Source organism: Larimichthys crocea, chromosome XIX (genome assembly GCF_000972845.2).
Source record: "Larimichthys crocea isolate SSNF chromosome XIX, L_crocea_2.0, whole genome shotgun sequence".
NCBI classification, from domain to species: Eukaryota; Metazoa; Chordata; class Actinopteri; family Sciaenidae; genus Larimichthys; species Larimichthys crocea.
In genome coordinates this window covers 6,241,792-6,269,542 of record NC_040029.1, presented here as the reverse complement: position 1 = coordinate 6,269,542, position 27,751 = coordinate 6,241,792, and the positions used below count along the sequence as shown (strand labels likewise).

General features: G+C 43.4%; 4 protein-coding genes across 5 annotated transcripts; 2 read left to right on the top strand and 2 right to left on the bottom strand.

The window, feature by feature from the left end:
* The first annotated feature begins 8,085 nt into the window (after positions 1-8,085).
* On the top strand, positions 8,086-10,618 carry LOC113748299 (uncharacterized). Its single transcript, XM_027291520.1, has 4 exons — positions 8,086-8,410; positions 9,286-9,576; positions 9,651-9,778; positions 10,308-10,618. Exons 1-4 carry the CDS (start codon positions 8,329-8,331, stop codon positions 10,419-10,421), a joined length of 615 nt encoding a protein of 204 aa, XP_027147321.1. The 5' UTR covers positions 8,086-8,328; the 3' UTR covers positions 10,422-10,618.
* Positions 10,619-12,495: 1,877 nt separating this feature from the next.
* Positions 12,496-17,502, bottom strand: fastkd2 (FAST kinase domains 2). Its single transcript, XM_010750219.3, has 12 exons — positions 17,322-17,502; positions 16,553-17,133; positions 16,352-16,458; positions 15,902-16,010; positions 15,643-15,766; positions 15,398-15,537; positions 15,144-15,316; positions 14,429-14,592; positions 14,110-14,346; positions 13,906-14,002; positions 12,869-12,983; positions 12,496-12,758 (listed from the first exon to the last, which is right to left on the bottom strand). Exons 2-12 carry the CDS (start codon positions 17,111-17,113, stop codon positions 12,615-12,617), a joined length of 1,971 nt encoding a protein of 656 aa, XP_010748521.3. The 5' UTR covers positions 17,114-17,133; positions 17,322-17,502; the 3' UTR covers positions 12,496-12,614.
* mdh1b (malate dehydrogenase 1B, NAD (soluble)) lies at positions 17,101-20,853 on the top strand. Of its 2 annotated transcripts, XM_010750230.3 has the most exons (10): positions 17,698-17,745; positions 17,827-17,939; positions 18,135-18,269; positions 18,347-18,489; positions 18,566-18,734; positions 18,807-19,155; positions 19,239-19,380; positions 19,630-19,805; positions 19,892-20,031; positions 20,109-20,853. In XM_010750230.3, exons 1-10 carry the CDS (start codon positions 17,724-17,726, stop codon positions 20,133-20,135), a joined length of 1,416 nt encoding a protein of 471 aa, XP_010748532.3. In that variant the 5' UTR covers positions 17,698-17,723; the 3' UTR covers positions 20,136-20,853. The 2 variants fall into 2 exon arrangements, with proteins under 2 accessions (XP_027147320.1, XP_010748532.3); XM_027291519.1 differs by lacking the exon at positions 17,698-17,745 and adding an exon at positions 17,101-17,208 and having other exon boundaries at positions 18,135-18,489.
* retreg2 (reticulophagy regulator family member 2) lies at positions 20,227-26,971 on the bottom strand. Its single transcript, XM_010750222.3, has 9 exons — positions 26,602-26,971; positions 26,189-26,292; positions 25,586-25,616; positions 25,161-25,290; positions 24,010-24,094; positions 23,746-23,883; positions 23,413-23,501; positions 23,079-23,214; positions 20,227-22,963 (listed from the first exon to the last, which is right to left on the bottom strand). The coding sequence occupies exons 1-9, from the start codon at positions 26,853-26,855 to the stop codon at positions 22,179-22,181; spliced, it is 1,752 nt and encodes a 583-aa protein (XP_010748524.3). The 5' UTR covers positions 26,856-26,971; the 3' UTR covers positions 20,227-22,178.
* Between the last annotated feature and the right edge of the window lie 780 nt (positions 26,972-27,751).

Genomic DNA, 27,751 nt, shown 5'->3' with positions numbered 1-27,751 from the left:
TTGGTTTGGGATGTTATGGAGTGGGCAACATGACGACGGCAGGCTGCTTTCCAACCACCACCCCCCTATCCTCTTTTCGCTTCTCTTTCTGGAGGCTTCGCCGCACGTTTAAGCACCGCCTTGACAGCGCAGTGCTGGGATAACTTTCATGATTATGGGGGCGAGGGTGTAGTTAAAAGTCTGAGGGGAGAGAAAAGTAGGCTGCAGTGCATATTTAATGACAAAATAAACCATTCCAGCCCCAGTTTTTGGTGTACTGTTAGTTTGTGGCTTGAACTGAAAACACTTGAAACAGTTGGAACGTTTAAATTATGTAAGAGTGCGCCTGTTCTCAGTGTGTACAACTTCAATCCAGTGCACGCTCAGGAGGAGATCTGCACAAACATGACACCCACCGATGCTCTGTAATCACAGCGTCCTCCACTTTCTCCGATAGTCTTTTTGTGCCGCTATTGTTTGTGTCTTCTAAACTCAATCCACAGTGGATTTGACTGGAATGCAACGCGGAGGTCCAAGGTTAAGAAGGCGACTGTAACTGTACTTAAACGTCGAGGCATTTCACGGCGGGGCGAGGGGAAGACAGCTTGTTTGCATATGCGTGTGTGTCTCTCAAAGCCTTTGTATGATGGACTGTTAGTGTTACTAGATACTGCAAACAAACACCCGTCCACACACAAACACACAGGCACGCAAACGGTTCATGAGAACAGGCTGAACTTTGAGGGGATACAGGAAGTGGCTGCATTGATGTTTCTGCCAGGCTATAGTGTATTTGCATGATCAGCCGCAAAGGACTGGCGGCTGAGTTTAATTTAATTAAAAAGGCAATCCGGAGAGTAGGAAATAAATCCACTTTTTCCTCGTATGTTTACGTCCTACAGGAGACAGATCATGCAGTCAATAACGTATATTTTTTTAAATACAAGACAGACAAGAACATGTGGATTTCCTCTGAGTTGGCACTTTGTGTAGCACTCCAGCTCGCCTTTAAGCATTTTGTGTCCGGCTCTAAAGGCTGTCCATCCGTCCATCAACCCGTCATGGTGGAGCTTTAACCTGGACTTTGCTGGAGGATTACACAGACAGGTGGGGGGTGGAGAAAGAAACACGATGGCATAAATCACCTCCTCCACTCACTTATAACCTGATACTGGAATTCTGGGATCTGTTTTTTCTTGGACGTGAAGATCAGTTTCACAGCGACACACACACACACACACACAGCGAAGAGCCTCCAGGCTTGGTGGCAGTCACAGGTGTTGGTCATGCTGTGACTGCATGATCAACTGGGTGACAATCAAGACATTATGTTTCACAAAAGGCCCCACCATTTCCTGTCACGTGCACCGTTAAGTTAACAAAGACTGACCCCCCCCCAACCCCCTCTGCAACAGTGAATGGAGCAGACCATCTGTAATACAGTAGTGGAGGGAGGGGGGCAGCCACCTGCCATTGTCAAAGTCACACTGATTAATAGCTGCCTAAGCCGCTTAGACAATATGTACAGTGAACGAGGGAGCCGACGAATAAATGAACACCACAACAGGCCGAACATATCATATCAGATCAGAGAAAATATAGGAAAACAGATCACGGGAGAAGAGGTGAGGAGATAAACACTGACACACTGAGGTGGTTATGTCAGCTAGATCCTGTTAATAACGAAACAGATCGTGTTTAAATGTTGTTGTCCGTCCCACGACTCTTTCCAAATGCTTTCACAGGTATCGAACCTCAAAAGAAGCTTCTCTGATTATAGGAGACCAAAATGCAATGTCGCCATGACACAGTACTGAGTTAAGGGGGTGAAACCATCACTTTGAAAACTCTCAATCACTCTCTCTACCTGCAAATTACAACCCACAGCGAGATGCAACAAGTGCAGGCCGGTTCTCAGACGGGTTATCTGGGTATTTGCAGGAAGGCAGAGGCTGAAAAAATCGCGAGATCTGATCACAAAACAACCTCCAGAAACACGCTGAGAACTGCATTTCCCATCTGGACACTACTATGTTCACCCAATGGCACTGAAAGGAAAGCATGGCAAGGACATTTGATTGTAGGTCATGTCTTTAGCGGTGTGTGTATGTGTGTGCCTGTGCGCTTGAGTGCACCTGCTGGATGAAGCCCCAGATCCTTCATCGCTCCCTGGAAGGAGACGAGGGTGTCCTCCTTCTGCCTACTCTGATCAGCAGTGCAGATGGAAGTCAGAGACTGCGTCGTTCATGGGTTACACTGCGTTGTTTGTACGTTTTCTGCTATACTTTAATAAGAAAGGACATAGAACTGAGGCACAAGCGAGGAGAAGTGCTTGTTTTTCTCCTTATCCACGCAGAAATCAATCACCACCAAAGAAAAGGCTGTGTGGGAATCTCAAACAATCGATTTCCTGCCTGACAGAAGTGTCTGAGTTCGTATGAAAAGGCCAACAGGAAGAGCGACTTTCTATCTGTAGATGTGTCGCAGGCTACAGGCGGGTTCGGTCAGCCATTTGTCTTTGTTTTCCAAATGGCAGGGGCAGCTGCCACCAAAGGTCAGCAAAATGTTACCAGAACAAGGCCCCATAGTGGCTGGGACAACGTGGCTGGGACAAGAGAGAAGGGCGGAGGGGGTGCTGGGGACACCCAGGTGGAATGACACAAACACACTTTCACTCTCGTTTTTTACTCACAAAAACAACACGCCCGAAATGTGTCATCGCGTCTGGCATCGAGGCGCTGGGTCCTGATGCTGCTGGTGGCCTGTTCTAGTCTAAACACCACTCCCCAACCCGAGCCGAGCCGAGCTACCTGCCATCAGCGGGAAATATCAGGTGACACTCTGCCCTCCGGCTCTCCATCAGGGTTGCATTTGAAGCACCATGCTCCCCCACTCCACCACTCTCCTTCACCCACCTACACCCCCGGCTGTAACACAACCTGGGTAAACTTACACCAACCACCATCGTCTCTGGAGCTTTTGTGCAGCAAAGCCTCATGCCCAGGGACATGGATGGATGGATGGATGGATGGATTGATGGATGGAGGTCAGACATGATCCTTCGCAACTCGCACGACAGAGCTGGCAAAGTGCTGACAGACCAGCATGCCGGACATGCGAACACACAAACCAAGAATAGCGTTCAAATGGCTCGTCTCTGACGCGGCCTCTCACGTCGTCTCCTAGGGGATCATTCCCAGCACTCGAAATTTACTTGACGACTGTTTTTCTCATCTTAAATCAACTGCATCCAAAAGGAAATCAAGCATCCAAAAAGAGAGGATGAAAGGGAGCGGAGGGATGGAGGAAGGAAAGCAGAGGGGCTGTGTTTTTTTTTTTCCTCTTCTTCCTCTTGGCAAAACAAGAGCGGCTGAATGAGAAAACCATGTTTCTGGTTCTGGTGTTTTCTTCCAAAATATAAACCCTCTCTCTCTCTGTCCCTCGGCTCTCTTTTCAACAGGCTGGATACAGAAAGCTGACTGAAGAATTCCTTACATGTGCTCTTAAACAGGGGCAGTGAAATGACACGCTCGCTTCTAACATATGTTTTACGTCTGTGGCTGGAAATTTAATCCATGACTGAGCTTTTTATGACCGACGCTGCCTGAACGCAATGACTTCAAGACTACTGAGTAAATGGCGTGTATGATCCTATTACACAAGGCGCATTTCCACCATTTCTTCTTGAATCTTATTCCTGGATACTGGATAAAGAGGCACTTGATGAACTTAAAGGACGTGATGTTGAAGTGACGAGAATCCTGTTGGAATTCAGCCACAAGTCTAAAATAAGTCCACGACCACAAAAACAGAGCAAATATTTTTAAACCCTGACAATTAAGATCTTCAAAAACACATTCATAATGGGACAGGAAACAGAGGCACAATAAAAAATAAATAAATGCCCCAGAGGAACAGAAACAAAATATCACTCGGTTTTCCAGATGTGCTTGTGGCATCACTCATTTTTTTAGCCATCTTCTGTGTCTTTTTTTTTTTTCTGCAATACACATGACAAGCTTAAAGGCATCTGCCTGAAGGGGAGGTGGTGGTGGTGCTGGTGCTGGTGGGGGAGCACGACCAGAAGACCAGCAGTTATTTTCAACTCATTAAACTGCACTGTAAGCGAATGGGTTGCATTGTTGCAGCAACTGACTTCCACGCCTGGAAATAATGTGCCTTCCAGTCTGGCGCTTTGTGGATTGCAAATCAAGCGCGCCCCTTAAGGACACAGACGGTCTATTATAATGACACTGCGGGGCAATAAAGGCCAAGTGGATACTTCTTTTTGTTTTGTGTGATCACTCCTGAATGGAAGACGTGCAGTTAAAAAGCAAATAACACACACACACACACACACACACACACACGGGGCATGTTTACTGGGTGAAAGCCTGGACCCATATGGAAGACAGCCAGACAGTGGCATGGTGTGTCTCTTCGAATGACCTTTGAACCCCCACTGTCAGTAAAAGGGTCAGTGTCTTTTCTCCAGTGCTAATGTCCTCAGTAGGCTGGAAGACTGCTCCAAGTAATTTCCAATATTTTGGTTATGTGGGGAGCTGCCAGTCAAACAGCAGACAGTGTGTGTGTTTATAAAGGGAAAGCAGCAGCAGGAGGAGGGAGTCCAGTAATCAGATGATTGGTGGTTCGATCCCCGGCTCCTGCAGCCTGCATGTCGAAGTGTCCTTGGGCACAAGATACTGAACCCCAAATTAGATAAAGGCGACTAAATGTAAAAAGGTAAAAGTAATATTAGTAGCTGAAGATGGTGCTGGTCGGCTTTAAATTGAATTGGGGATGGCTACCGGTCAAACTGGCGGCGTCATCCAACAAAGGGAGTGAAAACAGGGCGCAGTGAGCTGGGAATGAAGTCAAAGCGCACACACCGGCAGACACCAGCGTTTACACTGCATGTTTGTAATCATGTTAAATATCGTGTTTTATATTTGATATATACACATACTCAACCGCTGCATGCAAAAACATAAGCGCGACAAAACCATCGGCCATTACCGGGAGCCTGATCGCCTCCTCTCCATGAACAGGGTGGAGACTGGAGCCTACATCTCCTCTGTGTGTGTGTGTGTGTGCAAAAGGAGGTGGAGGAATTGGCTTTAAAATACACAACAAATACACAACAAGCGCATGTTTAATTGCCTCTATTAGAATAAAAACTGCGGCTCTTTTCCAAAAAAACACGCACGCCCTTTCCTTTCCTTTCTCTCCCCCCTCCAAGGAAAGGGATTGTTCAATGGCCGCATAGGGGGGCACACAGACCCCTCATTGAAACACCCTGCCACACCACACACACCTTTTTTTCCCCTTTTCCCTTTAAAAACACACTCACTTGTTTCTAACCCTATAATTAGATTGTAAACATCCATCAACAAACCCAAGAGGAAAGACACAAATCCAAGATGCTCATCATTTCTGATTTTTTTTTCTTTATGAGTCTCCATGTGTGATTATTCAGAGATTAAAGATAGAATAGTGATGAGAGATCCACTTACAGCCAAATGGGATTCACAAAGAGGCTCCTCTGCTGTCCTGGCAGTAAATATCCTGCCCTCAGGCGCACAATTAAAAAAATAAAAAAAGAAAAGAAACTCCCGGTGTTTGAATTATCTGTTTGTTTTTTTAAATGACTTATTATTTAAAAAATCAGCTGCCCGTTGTCTTCATGTTTCCACGCGTTGTCTCGTCTTCACACACAGTCACATTCCCTCTTTTCCCATTCTTCTCCTCCCGGAGCTGCCGAGCAGGAGACACGCTGCGCCGCTCCGTCGTTTCCTGTCCAGCCCAGATCCCAACGCTGCTTTCACGGCCCGTCGGAAAAATCCGAAAACACAGGACTATGTACAGCCAAAATACATTAGATTCAACTTTATTATCATTGCACAGTAGTAAATACCTAATAATAATAATACATTTTATTTCATAGCCGCCTTTCTGTCACCCGAGGACACCTTACAATAAATAAAAGTTAGACAGCAAATAACAGAAACAAACAAAAAGAACCATAAAAGTATATAAAATTACTAGAATACAACATTAAAAGTTAATGCAGTTTAGCATCTAACCAGAAAGTGCAGAGTAGTAACATGCAGAGTATGTACAAATGAACAGGATATATAAATAAAGTGCAGGTATAATAAGATAGATAGATAGATAGATAGATAGATAGATAGATAGATAGATCAACATAAACATCTATACAAAAACTATATTAAAAATAGAAAGTAACTGTAGAAGTAAAAACGTTATATACAAATAGAAAACTATATTAAAAATATAAAGTGACTGTAGAAATAGAAATGTTTTATAAAAAATATGAGAGAATTATATATATATATATAATTTTTCCAGCATGGACAAGCTGAGATGAATATACTAATTTATAGACTTATGTATGTGTAGCAGCAATAGCAGGTCGAGGGGGGAAAATGTAATTATGTGTATTATGTACAGTATGAACAGTTATTATTATAGTACATGTGACTTATTAAATTGGTCAGCATTATACAAAAATAAACAGATCTGAAGTAAATATAGGCATGAATGTACAGTATAAATGGTGGCATAGGATACACTATATACATGATATATACAGTACGACAGTGTAAATAGTTTTGGTGTGGTCCTTGCGGTTTATGACATGAAAAAAGACACTCTTCATACTTCATTCTTCTTTAGTTTATTAACATAAAAACATATTAGAAATACTGCTGTTCCAGAATCTATCAGGCTCATCTCAAAAGCATTAAAATTAGCCAGTTTTAACAAGAGGTTATAAAGTCGGAGTCTTGGAGTGACAGTGAAGGCAGCATCAGCATCCAGTAGCTATTCCCTCTAATCAGTGGCAGGTAAGTAAATAAATAGATTATTAATTCATAATTAAAACACATTTAGCCACATTGGAGCTCTGCATGAGGTCCTGCTGGTGACCCACTTAAACCCTCCATCACCAGCAGACAAATGGGACTTGTTCCAGATTAGCAGATTACACACATGGCATTACTAACCCCTTCATCCATTTCCTCAGTTAGAATTAACCAACATTTAAATATATAATCCCATGAATCTGCCACACAAAGTCAACATTTTCTCCCCTTTAATGGTGTCTAATCCCAGTTTAACCAGTGTAAAAATCTAAACATGCACTGAAGCAATGTTGAAAAGTTGTTGTAATTAACATAAGATTGTATCCTTGGCTTGTAGCAATAAAATAAAAAAATCTAAATAAAATAATTTGTTGCCATCTAGCGGACAAAGAAAGCTATTGCACGAATCAACTCAACCCCATTTTGTGGCTCCAGACAAAGATGAAACATTCAAAAAATGACTTTGTTTCACGGCTTGTAATGGAAATTTATTGACTCTGTAGTCTAATGGGAGATCACTGACTTTATTTTTATTTTGTCTGACTGTTCCTGTTGCATTTAGTTTGCATATGCATATGTCCTTTGTTTCATCCAATGCTTGTCTGACACCTTTCTGAATGTAGCGCCTATGAAGTCTCAACTACTGTTTAGTTCAGACTTGATAATTCATTTCCCCACTGCAAGCTGACACATTAGCACACATAACAGATTACTTCTTTGTCTCTCTGACATATTAATAACTGTGCCTGTGTCTATACATGTGCCTTAAAGCAGAGAGACACTTTCTTCCTCTTTTTGTGAGGCTCTTTTTGTTTTCACTTTTGTTTCGTTTGAACCTCTTCAAATATCAGTTTGGCGTTCTCCACATTGTGTTCAGTGAACTTTTCCCGCATGCCACACAAGGTCACTGCACTTTAGATCACTCACCCTGGTTTATTCCTCTCATACTGTGTGAACTTCCCAGCAGAAATTCTACACATTTATGGTGGAGGCAATAAAAAAAAGACTAACTTTCATGCAAAATATGTGTTTTTTACTTACAGGAAACCAAGACAGTTCTTTGTCTCCACACAATAATACAATATAACCGCATACTTTGGTCTTACATTAATAAAACTTAAGGGCATCAGAGGTCACAAACTCTGGGAGAGAGTGGAAACTTGAGAGAGAGAGGAGGAGTTTCTGCCACAGGATGTTTTCCTTCAAGAGAGGATGTGTAAGGTTCAGTCAGTGCGGCATCGTGGGAGTGCTTCAATCAGAGGGCAGAATGAGGATATGATGCACGACAGTCAGGAGCGTGTGCAGGGCTGATGATATCGGGCTGACAGATCACATCTCTCTGCAGGCGTACGTTTAATGCAGTTTGTCGGAGGAGCTTGAAGTCTTTTTAGGTGATGAGGGAGAGCCTCGAGGGCATCAGTCTGCTGGAGGCGAGCTCACACTCTCGGTGCAGATCAGGATCAAGATGAGCGCTTGCTGGGTGTTCGTGTTCCTCGTGGGCTGCAGATTATCTCATGCCACTCAGTCTCCCACCTCTGAATGCAGTGGTGAGTTGGATTGCCACACAAACTAAAGATTTGAGTGATTTGTGCGCTTGTTTGTGTGATATTCAGGGAGTGCAACACTACAAATAATGATAATTTGCTGGGCATTAGTGTTATTTAAAGAAACTTACTTCACTGTACACTTGTGGTTACATGAACAGTGGGTTTCATGAGTAAACACTGAGGTTAACACCTTCATCAGGTGTGTAAAAAATTAAAATTAATGTATTCAGACGGTTGAGTGTGTATTGTAACTACATAGGTCGACAACTTTAGTGAAGTTTGAGCACATAAAATGTGGAAAGTTGTGCTCTCCTGTAGTTTATAGTGAATATATCCTCAGTTATTAACTGTTTATCTGCTCATTATACGATTCTGGGTACTGAATATGCGTACACACGTCTTAATGTGTCAAAATAAACTTTAAAGAAACCATTTTTGTGTTAATTTCAACACTAAAATCATTGACACCACTGCCTGGCATACTTGAGTCACTCAGGGACTGACTCACCAGTGTGGCCAGTGTCTGTTTTTCAGGTAAATGTGAGGCTGATTGAAAGAGGTAAATGCGCTTAGATGTTCTGTTATTGAACAAATTCCGTGTGGGGGTGTGAGTTGCTGTGAAATGACGAATTTGAGTTTCAGAGCCTGAATATCAGAGAGTGGAATCAAATGCAAATAAATCAATCTTTGCTGCAGGAGTGGTAACTGTAAGAAGCCGTTTCCTTTGCAAAAATGTGTTTGCTTACAGACTCAGGCATCCTGAGTCGGCTTACCACAACAACAAAAACGATCAAAGCCGAGCCTTAGTTCATGACACCTTTACATTACTCTGTGTGTAACTTCACCCTGAATCTTGATCACATTTTTCTCTTCAGACCAGCTGAGAAGCGTCTGCGTACCCGTCGGAGCCAATGTGACCGTGCCCTGCCCGGTGTCTGACAATTCTGAGTCAAGCTTTAACCTCTTTCACGCCGACGAAAGGATTTACAACCATACGTGCAGCCACTGTCATGCGGGCGTGGAACTGCACACAGAAAATAAGTCGGCCAGTTTCAAGCTCATTGGAGTGAATTCCAGTAGCTCAGGCATCTACAGATGTGAGGGCACTGTCATGTACCCTCCTCCCCTAATTAAACGAAATAAGAGGACCCTGGTACTTATAGAAGGTAAGGTACTCAGGTTGCACACCTACAGTGTACAGTCCAGTCCACTGAATACTAACTGAATATGTTTCTTCCAGGACAACAGTGCAATAAAGTCTGCCGTACTACAAAAGTTGAACAAAACTGTGGATATCACTGGATTTGGATTTTGACACTTGTCAGCACTTATAGCATAACTATCACCATCGTTGCCATCTCTATCTGGGTACGTTATTCCTCAGACACATGCAAAACATTTATATGACACGAAAGAATCAACCTTTTTTTTAAAATTATTTTAACTTTTGACAATTGTGACAATTACCTGATTCCACTGGTGTGCAAACATTTTAGAGTTTTTAAAGAACAGAACAAAAAGGACAAAAAGATATTTTCAAGATTGCCAAGAAAGAAATCCAAAGCGTCTATTTTGCAAATATTTAGCAATCCTCTAATAAAAGACACCTTTCTACATTTTCTACAAGTTTATCTTACAACTGATAAATTCGATACATATCTGTGGATTTCCCCTTTTCTCTGCCTAAAAATAGTCAGCCAAGTCAAAAAAAAAAAAGAGTTCACTTTTTTAAATTATGAAATTATTTTTAATGATTAATTATGTAGGTTACACTTCAGGTCCTCAATTTCCCAGAAACCCTCCCACAAACTCCAGGGGATGTGACCTCACCTTGCATCATACTGCTCGTAAGACTTGATGAACCTGACAGAAAACTTGTCTTCTCTGTGTCTTACAGATCAAACTGAGAAGGACAGACTCCCAGAGTGACTACATGAACACCAAACCCAAACCGCCCAGGGACCGCAAGAAGAAAAGAGGGGTTCAAAATCCTATACCACGACACTTCTGATTCCCTGTGCATCGTCTGACCCTTGTGTATGTCCTTTGTAGTAGCTGGACACATTATATTGTGTGTGAGTGGCATTGTGTTTGTCGGTAGTTTTGTGTCTACACAGCGAAAGTAGCAGTTTCTTTTTACAGTTGTCTTTAAAAAAAAAATTAAATTAAACAGTTTTGGTTTTGCTCAGTTCCTGTTTCACCCACTCACTACTGTCTCTGTCTGTCAAACACACACACACACACACAAGCGTGAAGCCTGAACCCCTATCTCTGTGGTCGAAACAGAAGGTGGTGTCTGAACAGGGGGGGATTTAACCACATTTAAAGGGTTACTTCAGCTGCATGACATCATGTGGATTAGGAGTGACCACAACTTTCTAAAATGGAAAAAGGAGCCGTTAGAGAAAAAAAGAAAATATCAAGCAACTGATTCACATCTATTTTCCAGCCTGCTCTTAATTTCTAAGAAATCAGAAAGCCTTCTCAGACAGTTAACACGACCGAGGTTGATGAGAAGCAGACGTACGTCAGGGAGAGGCACGCTTCAAACAATAACAACCTGCAAGCGTTTCCTGTCCTCCTCCCTCCTCTTCTCCCATCCTCTGCTCTCTGCACATGCGGCTGCTTCAAAGGGTTTTTACCTTTACCTCGCTCACCTTGCACTTTTTGTGCAGTTACTGCAAGTGCGCACAGGTTGGTTTTTATTGGTGTCATTTAGCAGCCTGGTCTTACTCATCAGCTACCACATGCAGCATGAACGAGAGATGAACATATTGTTTCTGTTAGGTTTTCTTTAACCCTTTGGCAGATAGATGTAAAAAAAAAAAAAAGACATTTTCCATCCCACTCACTCTTCCCATGAAGAGATCTTTTGCAAACTTTACAAAATGTATCCAGACACTACGGTGATTTCTCTTTTATGCTTTATTTTTATTTTATTTTTATTTTTTTTACATAAACAGAACAGAACAGGATGATCATACATAAGGCAAAGGGCTTGAAGCAGGTGTTGTGGAGAAAACAGGAAATCAAAAGAAGCTGGGTTCATTTGCAGTTTCGAGGTGTGCAAGTCCTAAAGTTCTACAAACAAATGAATACATAGAAAAAGACATCATCATGTTTTTTTTACACGTTGTTTTGTGGCACTTCACACCAGCCGGTCAGGGATTATTGAAGAGTTGTTGGTATTTGTAGTAAATATCTGTCTTTTTTCAGCCCGGTTGGCATCTTTCACAGAAAAAAAACAACAAGATTTTGATCTGATCTCAGTCAGCAGATATTACCACACACTAACATGGAGTTATAACCAACCTGAATATGTTTTTCCTGGTGAATTCCCTCCACAGACTGTGTCCTCCATATAACGATCATCTTTTGTTAACTGTTAACGTTAGACCCCTTTAGAAGTGTAAAGATGAATAAATCCTATCCTAATAAATCAAGATTCTGTTTTTATTACCTTTATATGCACTGATGAATATCCTAATCAGACTCATCCCTTTCTCTCCAGTAGTTTATTTCTTTTGTCAAAGTTTGGATTATTATTATTTTTTTTGGTTTGGTTTCTCCCAGTATGTGCTGATTTGACCTTTTTTGGACCATTTTGCATCTTGCATCATACATCACACAATAAACCTTTACACTTTTGGTCCTTTGGGTGTTTTAAATATGTAAAATATAAAATAATCTTTGCTTTCCCCAAATAAAAGTTGAATTTATTCTATTTCATTCATTGAATTTCTTCGAGAGGCACTGACTTAAAAATAAAATATTCATCTTTTTAGCATTTACTTGATTGTACATATTATGTTGTAATCATGTAGGACTCTTATGGGAATATATTAATATATATATCTGTCTGTCTTTGATGACTGTGCATGTCCTTGTAGTAGCTGGACATATTATTGTGTGAGTGGCATTGTTTGTCTGTAGTTTTGTGTCTACACAGCGAAAGTAGTAGTTCCTTTTTTTCCCCTTTTTATTGTTATTATTTATCTTTTTAGCATTTACTTGATTGTACAGATTATGTTGTAATAATGTGGGAATATATTAACGTTCATAGATAGTAGATGAATCGGAAGGCATTTATGTTTAATAAGCATTTATTTAAATACATGAATTCCTTCTTAATCTTTTACAAAGCTTTGAATAGCACAACAAAATCTGTCTGTCTTTGATGACTGTATCCGTGACTTGGCACCCGTTAAACGCTGACATCTGTCCTCAAGATCTCGGCTGCTTCCATTTTGGGTTGTGTGTCCGACCTGTGGTGTTCTGGAAAGATCCGTCCCCTGAAGAACTCTGTCCTCTGTTCTTCAGACATGGATTGCAGCTCCTGCTGCATGACCTGGAGAACAAGAGGAGGGATCATGTAAACCTCACTGAAATGGTTTAATGGTTTAATTTGTTGTTTGAGGAGCACGGCATTTAGAAAAGTGGATCATCTCTGCGTCTCACCAAAACAGGCTCGTATCCCAAGATCTTCAGATGGCGAGCCATGACCGCCAGAGTGCCGCGGGGTTTGGACGTGCCGAAGCAAAAGGCAGTGTGCTGAGCGCAGATTACTGCAAATCTAGAAGACAGAAGATGAGAGTTTCTCTGCTGCAAAAAGGTCAAAATTTGAATTTGGGTGCAGACATGACGGGATGAAAGTGGAGGTTCGGTTATGAGAGCAGACGAAAACTCTGAAACGTGAACAGCAGACAAAGCAGACTGTGGCTTTCTTTTCACCAAGACGGAGGCGCTCTGTCCTCTGAACTTCTGACTTCCTCTGACAAACACTTCACTGCAGATCTCAGCATTTTTACTCATTTATTCAGAGGGATCATTATAGTGTTCTGACAGCTACTGTATTTTATTTTAATTCATGTTTTAAAATTTACAGGAACAGTTCAGAACTGGCACATAAAATGTAGAATGTATAATTTTAATAATCATTTTCCAGTACGCTGCACATCGTCACTTGTTTTGCACCAACAATATTTTTAGTTTAAGTGACTTAAAACAGAACAATTTACAAAATCCAAAAGCGCAGTAGTGAGACAGACAGAGCAGGAGAGATGAGTATATACGTGATATATGAAATTAAATGACTAATTAGGAGACTCCGTGTAAGGAGTAGAACACAAATACGTACGAAAGGCACTGAGAAGAATTATAAAAGTAAAGCCATGCGCAGAAATCAACTTTAAAAGTGTGACTTTTCTTTTGAATCTGTTAAGTTCGAGTCAGTTAAAGAAATGATCGTGGTGTCTAACAGGAATATCAAGCGGCCCTGCTTTTAAATTACTCATTTATCTCTTTAGACTGATGATCTAATATCGATAAGTTGTCTGTGCAAACTTCCTCTCCACTTGGTTTGACATTATCTAACCTCACGAAGCATGACATCAGCACAATTCAATAAAAAAAAACTGAATGGGCAAGGCAGATGTCAATGCTGATGTGTTCAAGTTCAAGTCTGCTGATGTAATGGAGTCGTTGTTGCGTCTTACCTTTGACTGCTCTCTGCCGGAGAACTCGCTTCTCCTGTGTGACGGCTGGCTTCAGTCACAGCGCTTTGGTTTGGCAGAGGTTTGGTTATGACACCATCTGTGAGTCAGCACACGCAGACATGGAAACTTGCAAAACGAGCCTTTTTCTTCAAGTTCAAGTGCAAAAATGCAGACGCATTGTTTAATATGATGACTTAGCATTACCTATGAAGTAGAAGTCCTCCACCACCACCCTTTCCTGAAGCACCGTGTCTACCTGGTCTCCCAACACACTCCGCATGCTCTGCGAGAACCACGGGTTGGCTGATGGCCCGCTGAGGGTGGGCTCTCCCAGGACGAATGAGGGGACGGTCAGGGGCATAGGTAGTGGAGGGCGGTCGAGACGGAGGCACAAGTTCACCATCTGAAACATCCTCTCCTGGTTTTGGACAAACTTGGGCGCTGGAGAGAAATAAAGGCAGCTCAGATGGAGAAGAAGTCACGTGGTGGAGCTGAGTCATGTGTGAGTGACTCCACGTCTTACCTGTCATCTTAAACTGCTCCAGTGTGCTGCCCTGCAGGAGTTTCTCCAGCTGTGCGGAGGGAAAGTGGCCCAGTTGACACAGGTAGTATACGGTCTTTAACAGCTCAAACTCGGACATCTTGGGCAGGTAGGCGTCCAGAACCTGACTGAGACTGTCCAGGAACCTGAAACCCAAAGGCACCAAGTCAGACAATGGAAGTCTAAAGACGGTAGAGGTCCCTTGTTCTGACAGCCTGAGTTTCTTTCACATGTTCAGACAAATATTATAACTTTCCAAAGCAAACAGTCTGACAGTTGCAGCGGTTTTCTGCAGCGATGACTGACTTCCACATTCTTCACATTCTACTCTCGCCTCTGTGTTGACAAATACGCACATTGTTCCGCTCCACGTCTTTAAACCACACTGACAAAAGTTGGATGTTCAACTCAAACCAGGAAATGTGGCCTCCACTTTACAACCCACTGTCACGTTCAACTTATTTCAGAGCTGCGAGCTCTAAAAACCAAAATATACTCTCAAAAACAGGTCAGGGGATGTTGTCGTATACCACAAAAAAAAGCTGTGCTACATTTTTTGTTTTTTTAGAGCTAGTACTCTCAAAGGTGGGGTGAGTGAAAGGGAAACAAAATGAATGTTATCTGTGTTGAGTTATCTGTATGCAAACTGGTGCAATGACGGCAAAACCTCAAAGGTGGAGACATACAAGCGACTCACTGTTGTCTCTGGTGCTGCACATCGTAGTTAAGAGAGGAGTACGCCTTGAGGACACAGAAGAGGTCTTGAAGCGTCAGGGCGTCCGGATTGGCGATCACCTTCTCAGCGAAAGCCTCCATCAAGGCGGCGGGATAGAAGGCGAGGTTCTCAAACACAGAGAGGAAGAGGACTAACTGAGTGGAGAGATGGAAAAAGGTATAAGATGTCTGGAAATAAATATGACAAACCAAACATTTCACAAAAAAAAGAAGTACCTGTTTGGTGGTCCATAAGTCCAGCGTAGAGGCGATGTAGTCCGAGAGGCTGGTGAGCAGATCGAAGTCTCTGTAGCGCAGCTCCTTGTAGGACAGCAGAACTGTAAACAGTCTGTTGAAGGGGATTCCATAGAGGTCTTCTACCAGAAGAGAAGAACCAGAACCAGTTTGTGCCGACGTCATTACCCCCCTCATTTAAATGAGACAATGGTTCAAAAGGTTTAACAATTTCATCTTGTGGTCACCTTTTATCTTCCGGCTGCAGACGTCCAGCAGTGGTTTGGAGTAGAAGCCCATTGTGGCCATGGTGGAGATCATGTGCTGGGCGTTAGGAAGGCTGAACTGGTCTATCAGTGACAGAGCCTTTCCCTGGAATGTCCATGTAGGATGGATACAGGTAAATAACATGCAGGTTCTCCAAAATGTTGAGCAGTGAAGTGACAAGCCTGCACAGGAGTTGGCAATCGCAACCCTCTGGATAATGTGTAAATGACATAAACCGACCTCGAGTTTCCGTTTCAGGTTCAGCGGGGCGTTTTCCCCCAGCATATACATCATGGTCTGGAGAGACATGACATTCTTGATCTTGGGAAGACGGGCCTCAACCAACAGCCTGCGACACAACCACAAGACAATGTGAACAAATGTATTGTCATTCAGGCTTTTATTTTCCGCACCGATCCTAAAATTCTGATGAGAATTGCAACGATGAGTCCATTTGTTGTCGACTATTAAATGATTCGCCAACTCTTGGGAATCGATCAGCCTTATTTGTAAAGAAAAAATGTCCAAATTGTCTAAATTTCACCCTCTCAAATGTGAATATTTTTATGTTTTCTTCCGTTCTTTGTGACAATAAACTGAATATGTTTGTGTTGTGGACAAAAATAACACATTTGAGGACGTCGCCTTCTCATTCATCAAGAAAACGGTCGACAGATTGATAATCCTGACCTCATGCCCTCCTTAAGTGCAAAGACGTTGGGGGTGTCCTCCTTCATGTCTCTCAGACAGGACGCCATGATGGACAGGCACTTCTCATCAAAGTCGTTCAGCTTCTCCTGTCGGTGGACAATAAAGTGCATCACGACAACGACAACACAACAAAAACACCACCAGTATGAAGCGATGTTTGCTCGCTGATCGCCGTCTCACCTGGCAGGCTCGCAGGAAAGTCTGGACCACGCGGCTGCGTTGGGGGACACCCAGCTTGACCATACTTATGAGAGAATAAGCCAAGTCCTCGTTGCGCATGTGGCCCGCGCTCTTCATGGCGCTCTGCAGCAGCCTGTCGAGCGCAGGATGCTCGAACATGAGCACCAGCTCGCAGCGCCGCTGCTCGTCTGTCATCTTCTTGGTGGCGGACCACATGTGGGTCAGGCAGTTGCTGATCTGTCGAACCGTGGGCGCGTACCGACAGGTGAGATCTAACACGTCTGATGGGGAGCCGCACTGCTGCAGGTGGTCGTTGAAAGGAAACCGCGGCTTGTTTGAGGTGGCTCCATCGGAGCTGATCACTGGAGAGAGGTGCTCCTCGCTGCGAACGCCGTCCTGTGAGTAAAACCTCACTGAGGTGCCAGCCAGGCTTGGCCTTGAGTCCCCAATGTGTGCCACAGGGTGAATCCTGACAGGTGAGTCTTTGATTGACGTGGTCACCGGTTGCCATGGAGACCTGCGGCTGCAGATGCGCAGGGCCAGTCTCATCTTGACAGACATTGTCCAACAACTTTTGGACACTAGGAAGAGGTGAAAGAAGACAATATCTTTGTTTGTGAAGCGAACAGCTGCTAACTAACAACAAAAAACGTCAGGTAAACAATTATTCTCAATGTTTTTCCTGCTTGGACTGTTAAATTATGCACGTAACTAGTGTGAATGACGTATTTTCTACAAGGTCAACAGACCTAAACACACCGTAACATACCTTATTACGGTGTTATCGTAGAAATAACTGCGCCACAGTGACGGGCGTCACTCGCTGGACGTGTCTTGTCTGACATTTGGCGGTAAAATTTGACACAGACCCCCCAAAATAAATAAATAATCTGTCATGATGTAGCCACCTCGGCTAACATGCTCACACGGTGCTCCATGCTGTGTGCGCTGCCGTATTTAGTCCCCCCCCCCACACATGCAGTCAAAATATATCAAACAATTGTTATTATGACTAGACTAGTCTTTAAAAAATATATTATTTATATCTTGTAATACAACCGTCGTGTTACCTTTTTTTTAAAATTAAGATATTTGATATATATTTTTTGTGTGTTTCCTGCACGGAAACAAATAAGCGCAACACCTTTCGGTTTCCTAGCAACCGACGCCAATGGCTAAATTCGTGCTCGCTGGTAAAAAAAAAAAAACGTTTGATCGTGCTTTTATTTTGTAGCATTCAATGCAGTTATTCTGACTCGTCTGATCTGTTTCAGGTAAAACAGACTGTCCGCATTACGCCAAAGCGGAACTACTGGCAGACTGTCTGCAGCAAACTCTGCCAGACTTCAGTGTCCATAAGATCTCCATCGTCCCACACGAATGGAAGGTAATGTTGTCTTTTATTTTGAAGGTACAGCCACAAATACAGTACATAATTTCAAAATAAAATGACTCATGTTGAGATCAGGTGGGGTTTTTTTTTGTTTCCAGATGATATTAATTACATAACTACTAATATTCTAAAAAGAAATAACTTTACATTTAACAAACATGGTTTGTTTCTTATTCTGCTGACTGGTAGGAATGGCTGGAGACCACCTGCAAAAGAAATGGCTGGAAACACGAGCAGTCCCCTTTGGTTTGGAGAGAACTGGTGGCCCAAGGAGGGAAAGGGACGCTCATAGGGGGCTTCAGTGACTTCCTAGAGCATTGTCAGGTACGCACACATGAGCTTTCCTTAAATTAAAATCACCTCAGACACATGCACGGTTTCTTTAATCCATGGTTGTGCAGGGCTTCTACAGCGTCACATCTGACATGCCTACTGAGATGATGCTGAGCGTTGCAGCAGAGAATCTGCAAACCAAGATGAGCCTTGTCGAAGAGGAGCAGCATCGTTTGAGTCTCATCAAACCTGTGCACATATGGATCACCAGGTGAGTTAGTCTGAAATGCTTGAAACCAAAGTCAACATGTCCATCAGCTGACAGATTGGGGTGTTCATATTTCCAGTGCTCTCAGCCCAACCTGCCACTTCCTGATCCCCAATCTGCTCTCTGCTGAGGTGTTCCCCCACATTTCTGCAATCAGCCTCCACCTACTGGACCTGGAGGCGAGCGAGGAGGAACTGCAGGGGGTGAAGATGGAGGCTGAAGACCTGGCACTCCATCTGCTCTATCAAGTATAGTATTTTTAGTTTTTTTTAAACCACATCAGAAGGAACATGAAGCCATCTAACTGTATTTCTTCACAGGTGACCATTCACACAGATCTGGAACAGGCCTTCCAGGGAGCAGATGTAATCCTCCTGCTGGATGAGTGCTGGTCTGATGACGGCAAAACAGAGGATGAGGAGGAAAAGAAGAAGAAACAAGTAAAGCGGATCTCAGACAGGTACAGAACATACGGACAGCTGATTGACACAAGGGCCAACAAGGAGGTGAAGGTGATGGTGTCCGGCGACTCGTTCGTCAACCTGAGATGCTCACTCCTTTTGGACAACGCACGCTCCATCGACAGCTATCGATTCATCTCCATGGCGACACAGCTGGAGAATGAAGCCAGGGCTATTGTTGCGAAGAAGCTGAAAGTGAAGACTTCAGGTAGCTACTGTATTGATTCTGATGTATGTATAGTCTCACTTTCCATGCAAGAGGAATCATTTCTGCTTCTTCTTCTTCTCCAGATGTTACAAATGTCATCGTGTGGGGAAACATCAGTGGTAGTTTCTACGCTGACTTGCAGAAGGCGAAGGTTTTCAACTATGATGGTGCAATCAAAGGACCGGCTTTCTTCTCCCAACCAGTCCGAAAGATTCTCCATGACAGGTTTGTAACAACATGCAAGAGTGCTTCGAATCCCTGGTTCAAAAGGTTGATTGCATGCATCTTATTGGTTAACTGCACCCATTGGGAACTTTGGCAGGCTAAACAAACAAAACACGATAAAGTTTGGCGTCTACAATCAAATTACCGTACCCTGCCAAGTGTTTGGCTTTGCACAAAACATCTGACCCAGCGGTCACAAACACCCCGTGCCAAAAAAATTCCAGTAATATCCTTCTCCTTCTCTTCCAGGAAATGGCTGGAAACAGACTTCCAAGACCTGGTATGCCATCAGCGAGCAGCTGTGGCTTCAAAGAGCTGCCGAGCAGCTGGCATGTCGGTCGCCAACGGGATCCTCACGGTCCTTAAAGCTTGGAATGGCATTTGTGGCCCACATGAGGTTTTCTCCATGGGTGTACTTTGTCCAGGTGAAGACACAGAGTGTGATCTCACATTGTGAAATGAGGCATCCAGAGTTTAGCTGAAACGTGATGGGACTTTACATCCTTTACAGGCTTTTATGATCTCCCAGAGGGCATCGTCCTCTCAGTTCCAGTCTCCTTCGTGGACGGTAAATGGTCCGTGCGGTTTGACGTTACGGTCGGAGACGAGCTGAAGGAGAGACTCAAGATTTCCGCGAGTGAACTCAAACAGGTACGTCAAATCATGACAGCGAAAAAGGATGTTGCACATGTGGCCTCTGAAAAATGACAGTTGTTTTTCTTTCACAGGAAAAAGAACTTGGATCAGAAATCTGATTATTGCTGCTAAAAAAAAAAAAAGATTTTCCTGTGAGCCTGAAAGAAATCATGTAAGACAGGAAGTAAATAATCCAAATAAAATCCAGTGTTAGTTTCAGTTTGTTCTTTTATTCTCTTACTTTCACATGTGGAGTTGCAGTTTTTATTTTTATTTTACCAGCCTCATGACAATACATCTTTTACCGCTTTGTGAAACTCGTCCATAGCCATTATGTTTTTAGATGTAAAAGATCAAACTGAGTACTTTATGGAAAAAGGAGAAATTAGAAAATATATTCCTTTTTTTTCTTAAAATTGTACAGTTCAGTAAGTGCTTTTTTTTTTTTAGAAGAAGAAGCGATATTTTAAGCATATAACACACTACTACCATACACAAACTAGTCTGTTAATATCCTTCTCTATATCAGATGTTGTCACGTGCCACCCATTTCCAGTCAGTCGAGTAGTCTTAAAAATGAGGACACATCAAAACTTGTATTCCCCCAGGTTGGTAATTAAATATTAAACAAACTGAATTTAAATGGGCTCTTTTAACCTGAAACATTCAAATTTATATATATATTTTTTCCTCACAAATTGTGCAGTACTTTGTCAGTTTGACAAGGAGAACTTGAACAGAGTGCTGTTTTTACATGCAGAATATACATTTTCTTTTTTTGTTTGTTTAGCATTTCTACACTATACACAAGGAGGCGTCGACTGAAAAAAAAAAAAAGAAAGGTTAGTACAAATACAATGCACTACGACAAGTCAGGGAATGGACACGGATTCTGCGATGCTATATTCAATTTGTACAACCCACCCCTGAGATTTTGGATGCTGAGTGGTTTACAAAAGCAAAAACCGGCGTCTTTACGCGGTCGAGCGTTTCTTTTTTGTCAACAGTTTTTCCACTAATCCATGTGTACGTCCCCCTCCCCCTCCAAAGACAGAAAGGAAAATCTGCTCCGGTTTAAAGTAACACTCTTGAAAATTGACCTCAAATATCGATCATGGTAAATAACATGCGTGATGCATGGCATGCATGGACTTGTCGTGGCACAAAGGAGGTTATTCGGTGAATATACATACCCCCGGTGATGACTATACATGTACAAATCGGGTCTCACGAGAAGCCTGTGTTTTTCAAACTAATTCCAATAAATAAATTCAGTTACGTGTGGATGTGTGAACATAAATCCTATCCACGGATATAAATAAAACGAGGCATTTGGGGACGTTTCTTTTTGTCTTGCCGCGGCGAAGTCACTTATGTGTTTGGGTAAAGATCTACGACTTGTGGACATCCAACAACGTCCATGAAATGCTTCTCTCCTCTCTCTCTGGAGACCGTGGAGGTAAGGATAAAGTGAAGGATAATACGATTGTTTGACTAACTCTGGGAATAACTACGTTTCAAATCTGCACGTCGTCATTAAAACAATACAATCATTGTGGGCGACTGAAGGAAACGGACTTTTAGACTTCCCCCCCCTCAGCTCAACGATAAAGTTTCATCGACTGACTGTTAAATTAAATAATTTATAGCATATATTAATAATAATAGAATCCAACATTTCAACTCTTCATAACACCATTTACATAAACATCCTCTTTAAAGAAAACAAGGTGGATTTGTCAGCCAGGGTAGAAAATAAAGGCGTCAAAGACTGGACGGCGCAGTGAGCGAATTTATTCAGCGACACTAAGTAATCAAGCAAAGCCGGATCTAAAATGCTTCGCGACCTCCTGACGAATGGTTAACCAAAGCCAGTTCTGTGTACAGACCACAGCTGTGTCTGTCATGATCCCCGTAATGTGATGGTCCTGGACTAGAGGACTCTGAAGCTGATCAGACCCCTTGTGATGAGAGGCTCTACAAGCAAAACGCACCAAGTAATCTCAACCATCTGCCACATAATCACCAACCAACTGTATTAAACTCTAAACTCTTTGATAAATGTTTCGTATATAGCTGTATGTATAGATATAAGGTAGTTCTAACGTACAAATAAAAACAGAACAGTTGGAGCTGGGGGGCACAGGGAGGCGACAGGGAAGCTATGACTGTGGTTGATGCTGAGGGGATGGAGGTGTCTCTGACGCTCCTCCAACCGCCTGTCTGTCAGAGCTGAGGTCCAGCCCCTCGTCCACCAGCTCCAGTTCACTTTGGTCCAGAAGCTCAAAGTCCTCTTCCTCTGTCGGAACTAGTGTGTCGTCGCCGGCGCCGCTTTCCGTCGTAATCGCCTCGTCCAGCTCCTCGTCAGCCCCCGGCGCCCCTATTGTAGCAATTGTAGTGTTAGCGGCGGCGTCGGTGGGTTGGGTGGAGATTTCCAGAGCACCCGGTGGGGTTTCAGTGGGGAGGAACTCGGCCAGGGAGGGCTCCTCGCTGGCCTCGCTGGAGCGCAGCAGTGCCGACAGAGTGTTCTGCACCACAGTGGAGATGGCTGTGCTCACTATCTCCTCGCTCAGCGCCTCCAAGGAGCGCTGCGCACCCTGGGCTGCCTCATCCTTCTCGCCTCCACCCTGCCTCCCCGCTTCCTCCCCTGCAGCCGCCACGGGCATCGCACCCTCCTCGCCCCCGGGTGGTCGTCCGTGTCCGTTGAAGTGCGTGTTCACAAAGTGGAGCGGAGACGCGAGGTGCTGGATGAGGAGGCTGGCGGGACTCAACAGTTCCCCCTCTGACTGAGCGCCAGCCTGGCCTCCATCGACCTGGCCGGGGCCCCGCAAGGGGAAGTGGAGCAGGTGTTGCTCGATGGACGGAAACTCCTCAACTGAGGGGAACTCTGGGAGATCTCGCATGTAGGACTCCTCTGGTTCACTGTGTAAACTCTGCTGGTCCAGATCTGTAGTAGAGATAAGACAACAAAAATCTAGCTGAACTGTTTAAACATTTTCTACGAACCCCCAAAAAAACAAAAACTAAACTGAAGCATAAGGTTGACACAAGCGGCCGTTTACCTTCAGAGAAGTCCGTGAGTTGAGGAGTGGTGGCTCTGGACACGGAGAACCCTCCGCTCTCTAAGATGGATGCCTCCTCATCGGACAACTCCGAGTCGGTGATGGCCATCGCCAGAGCTGTGGTCTTCACATCCACCTGACCAACAAAACCACAGCGTTAGATCCCCGCTAAAACACAAACGTATCGTCGTCAAGCGTTGACGCCACAGTGAGAGAGCTCCACTCCCGTTCCAGCTAAAGAAAAACACAACAACACACACCCTGCTTCCTGTGTGTGTGTCATTAAATATGTGACAGTGTCATGTGGGTTAAGGTTTCAGGTATGTGTCCATACCGTCGGGGCGAAACAGGACAGCTCCTCCTCGCTCTCGCTCTCCGTTTCAGCTCTTGGCTCGTCCCCTTCCTCCATCTCCTTCTTCACCTCTGTTAAAACACACACACACACAAACACACACACTTGTAAAATGTCATCCTCTACGCAATTATGTAACGCGGTGTTACATTGGCTATTCTATTGTGTTTGCATGGTTTTGGGGGCTCAGCTTGGGTATCTGTAAGCGACAAACACTTCCTCCAAGCGTGCTCAAGTCCTGTATTAATGTTACAAACAACAAGTCTGAGAGCAGCTGTCCGCTTTATGTCAGCCTGAAGGTGTCACAGCACTCACTCCTCTTGTCATGCTTGCGGTGTTCGGTATCCCACTTCATGCTGTAGTCCAGTTTCATCAGGATGGGCTCCAAGCCCGTGTACATCCTCTGGATTAGTTCGTGGTACACCACCAGCGGCCACAGCAGCACGCTCAGCACTGAATAGGTGTGACAAAAAAAACAAACAACAGCTTTAGAGTGTATACAGAAAGAAAATGTTGATTTTGTAATATTCATGGAGCGGAAAATGTAATTTAAAACCTCCACTGACTGCTACAACTCACCTATGATATAGGAGATCATGATTCCTGGTACGTAATGTCCAACCACGGCGAGTACAAAGCAGCCACTGCACATCATCGCGCAGAACTGGGGGAACAGAGAGTGAGAAATTAGCCATCTACGCCTTCAAAGAGGTGGAGGCAGGTGGGAAACGCGGCGTCTCTGCAGGTGTGTTCGTGTACGACGGGGCTGGATGAATTCTTTTGAGACCGCAGCACCTGCCGAGATCAGACGGTCTGCATCGCGTCTTGTGGCGTCCCGTGCTTCCAAATCAATGTTTTTAGTCAGCAGGCTAAAGTAAACACACGCACGGACGTCATTTGTTTATTCATGCCATGTTGACTCGGCTGCATTTGACTACGTGAGCTCTTAACGACCTGCACATGGCTGATTATTAATAAAAGACGCCAGATGGTCTAAATGTAAACAGAGATTTGCAAGCTTGAATAAAGCCATGCGTTACAGAGTTACACTGGAGGCGGCGACGGATCACGTATCTGAACTGGGCACATCATTATAATTCTGCTCGGTCTGCAGAATCCTCTAGACTAACAGTGAATCTTTGCACGGTTTCATAAAAAAAACACATATTCTATTGTATTTTTAAAACCTTTCTGACTATGTATGACTGTAACTAGGTAATGTAGCTCAGACAAATCAATTAATATCTGTCTGTGCAGCCTTGTTTATTCACCGTGTCAAGCACAGTCAAAGTTACCATTTTCCCCGCACAACAAAGATACCTATCATCGCTGCATAACAGGAACGCTCAGACAGGATTAGTATTTGGTTGTTATGCTACATACATAAGCAATTCAAACGTATTCCCACATTTTCTTTCACAGATGTCCAGATGGTACGCTTAGATATGGGGCAGAGCTGTTTTGCACGATGTGATGTACAGGCGAAGAGGCAGCTCTGTGTAGGAGTGCGCTGCTTTGCTTTTGACTACATCAAGCGTGCTCGCTCACACGGCTGTATAAAAACACACCGCTTGTGTGATCGTTTAAGTTCTGAGTTTAATATTTTAGAAAACAGAAATATTTTTCCATACTTATCCAGACCTGGAAATTACTAATCCAATAACATATGTTTCCATACTGTGTAGTGATGTCTGAAACATGTGACGCTGGGCAGAGTCAAAGGGCCGTACCTTGCCATGGTTCTGTCGTTTGTACTGCAGCATCTCCTGCAGGTACAGGCAGCAGGTCAGGTAGCTCTCAGCCAGGTGGTGGCTGAGCTCAGGAATGCTGAGCAGACGCTGCTCGGCGCTCATCGTCTCACTGCGTGCAAACAAGAAGACGCACACTTCACATCGCTTGTAAAGAACGGAAATGTATACTTTAAGTTCTTCAGGCTGTACTTAAATGATGATGAGTGGTAGTGTGAGATTCCATGTTCGTGTAATGACAGTGGAGTGACACACAGATGAGCACAGAAACAAACTAAACTGGACTGGCAGCCTAAAGTGACGCCTGAAGATAGGGTGTGACATGACAAAAAAAAAAAAAGATGCTCTTATTTTGAATTATTACAGGATGTAAGAGTGTTTGTGTTTGTTATACACACACTACACACCTTTGTACAGGGTGAGGCTCTGCATGTTGAACTGCAGCAGGAGGAGAAAAAAACAGAATTAGCAGCAGATCATGAACCAAAAACTAAATATTTTAGTAGACAAATCAAAGTTTTTCAAGATCGCCGCTGAGCCTTAAGAGGTGGAAAAGTTAGTTCACTTTCACAAATGTGTTTTTGTGACACATGGGATCAAAAAAACTGTGTATTTTGCCACGTCTGATGTGACGCAGCGTGTTTATTGAAAGATTAATCTATGTGTATTCATTAGGTCGTGTTGGTTTTAAAAAGCTTGAGGATTTACCCACCTTGCCAAAAGGCAAAACACCACATCGTGAATATTGAATGAATATTGGAGAATATTCAAGAAGGGTCAGCAAATTTCAAATCATGTTATTGGTGACAGCAACCCCTCCTGACTTTTTTTTATTTTTAATGTGTAAATGAATTTGCTGTATAGAAACCAAACCCTCCATCAGGACAGTGTCGGTGCAAGCTGATACACACACACACACTGTGTAAACACTTTTTGAACTCATATACATTTTTTTTATTTTTTATTATTGGCTCTGCAACAGTGAATGAACCAGTCAGACCAGGGCTTACCTGTAATGATGGGCAGCTTTGGCTTCCACCTCTCCAGGAGCATGAGCCCCAGCAGGGACACACTCAGCAGGAAGAGAGGCCGCAGGGAGGTGGCTGACAGCAGCCTGTGGATGGACACAAACATAAACATATAAATAAAGTAGTGTTAGCTGACAAGGCCCAGGAGCACTCAGCATGACATGCGTGTTTGTTTGGATTAAGCTAAACACAAAGCTCAAAATAACTGGGGTGTGTATTTGTTCAATAAGTGTGTTTTAGACGTGATGCAAGCCGGGAAATGAAGTTTTTAACTGCGAGCTGCGTTAGCATCGAGCTAAAGACGTGGGATTAGCCGACTTATCGTGACATTCACCGACAGATGCGTGTGTTTGCTTTTCAAACAAACAAACGTGACTGAGCACGGAGACTTTTACCAGAATAAAGTGTTGAGCGTCAGGGCGACAGAGATGCTGTACAACGGCCTCTCCCAGACCAGCAGCCTCTGCACCCAGAGCAGCGGGGGCTCGTACTGCGATAGCCAGACCTGGAGACGCTCCCGCAGGCGGACGAGCTCCGGGTTCGCGTCCCCGCCTGCCTGCTCCGACGTCCCCGCCGGGAACAGAGCCTCCAGGCCGACCGAGGACGAGGTAACCGAGGGGCGTCTTTTCGCCTCCTCTCCGCTCGCCATGTTTCCCCCACTTTGTTATGTTGTTTTTTTTTTTTTTTGTGGATATCACGGGGTATATGGAGACGATGAGGTGGTCAAGTCGGAAGGAGTTTAAAAGCTGGTTCAACGCAGCTTCCGGTTGGGACTTTTCACAATAAAACTGGAGCAACAAGTACTCAAATTACAAAAGCAGGAATATATCATTTTTAAGTGAATAAACGATTAAATCACAATTATGGGATGAACTGTGTACAATTAAACATACAAACTCAATTTACTATATATACATGCAGGAAAAAAATCTGTGCAGCTGTTGTCACCACATCTCTAGGACCTCACTATCCAATCAAAAGCTTTACATAACTCTAATTAAAGGCTTGCAACTTTTTTGAGTCTTGTAGTTTAATACTAGTACTAGCACGATATTTACTGCTGGTGATTTGTACATGCATACAAGTCTGCATACAGGTTCACTATTTGATGCAAGATTAAAAGCCACCATAAAAATGTGCTAAAGGCCATTTTTATTTAACTTTTACTGCCCAAAACACGTAAAAACAAAGACATAATTAATTTCATTATTATGTTTGAAATATATATACTCAATGATGATGGTTTAATCATTTTATATTGGTGTTTACCTATTTTTTGGGGCCCCTGTCAGTCGTGGGCCCTTGGAATTGTCCTAACTTTTCCCCCCTATACGGTGCCCCTGTATACATGTTTATTCAACCAATTTACAGAATGTTTACAAATAACTTCATATTTAACTAAATGATTTGAAATTATTTTAACAATGTAGAGAATTTGGCTTATTTTTACTTTGAAGGCAATGCACACTTCCGGTCTTATTCTCACTAATTTCTGTAAACTTGATGTACCAATGACACAGATGGGCGGACGGATCACAAGGCCCG

What these genes read in the sequence shown, in the direction of transcription:
- LOC113748299 (XM_027291520.1), top strand. Translation starts at nt 8,329, where the DNA reads ATGAGCGCTTGCTGGGTGTTCGTGTTCCTCGTGGGCTGCAGATTATCT. An exon ending in TCCCACCTCTGAATGCAGTG is followed by an intron (nt 8,411 to 9,285) that starts GTGAGTTGGATT and finishes TTTTCTCTTCAG; the next exon opens with ACCAGCTGAGAAGCGTCTGC. An exon ending in TCGTTGCCATCTCTATCTGG is followed by an intron (nt 9,779 to 10,307) that starts GTACGTTATTCC and finishes TGTGTCTTACAG; the next exon opens with ATCAAACTGAGAAGGACAGA.
- mdh1b (XM_010750230.3), top strand. Translation starts at nt 17,724, where the DNA reads ATGGCTAAATTCGTGCTCGCTG. An exon ending in TCGTCCCACACGAATGGAAG is followed by an intron (nt 17,940 to 18,134) that starts GTAATGTTGTCT and finishes GCTGACTGGTAG; the next exon opens with GAATGGCTGGAGACCACCTG. An exon ending in CACTCCATCTGCTCTATCAA is followed by an intron (nt 18,735 to 18,806) that starts GTATAGTATTTT and finishes ATTTCTTCACAG; the next exon opens with GTGACCATTCACACAGATCT.
- fastkd2 (XM_010750219.3), bottom strand. Translation starts at nt 17,113, where the DNA reads ATGTCTGTCAAGATGAGACTGGCCCTGCGCATCTGCAGCCGCAGGTCT. An exon ending in GGAGCAGTTTAAGATGACAG is followed by an intron (nt 14,347 to 14,428) that starts GTAAGACGTGGA and finishes ATTTCTCTCCAG; the next exon opens with CGCCCAAGTTTGTCCAAAAC. An exon ending in CCGGCAGAGAGCAGTCAAAG is followed by an intron (nt 12,984 to 13,905) that starts GTAAGACGCAAC and finishes TCTGTCTTCTAG; the next exon opens with ATTTGCAGTAATCTGCGCTC.
- retreg2 (XM_010750222.3), bottom strand. Translation starts at nt 26,855, where the DNA reads ATGGCGAGCGGAGAGGAGGCGAAAAGACGCCCCTCGGTTACCTCGTCC. An exon ending in CATGATCTCCTATATCATAG is followed by an intron (nt 23,884 to 24,009) that starts GTGAGTTGTAGC and finishes ACACCTATTCAG; the next exon opens with TGCTGAGCGTGCTGCTGTGG. An exon ending in CCGCAAGCATGACAAGAGGA is followed by an intron (nt 23,502 to 23,745) that starts GTGAGTGCTGTG and finishes GTGTTTTAACAG; the next exon opens with AGGTGAAGAAGGAGATGGAG.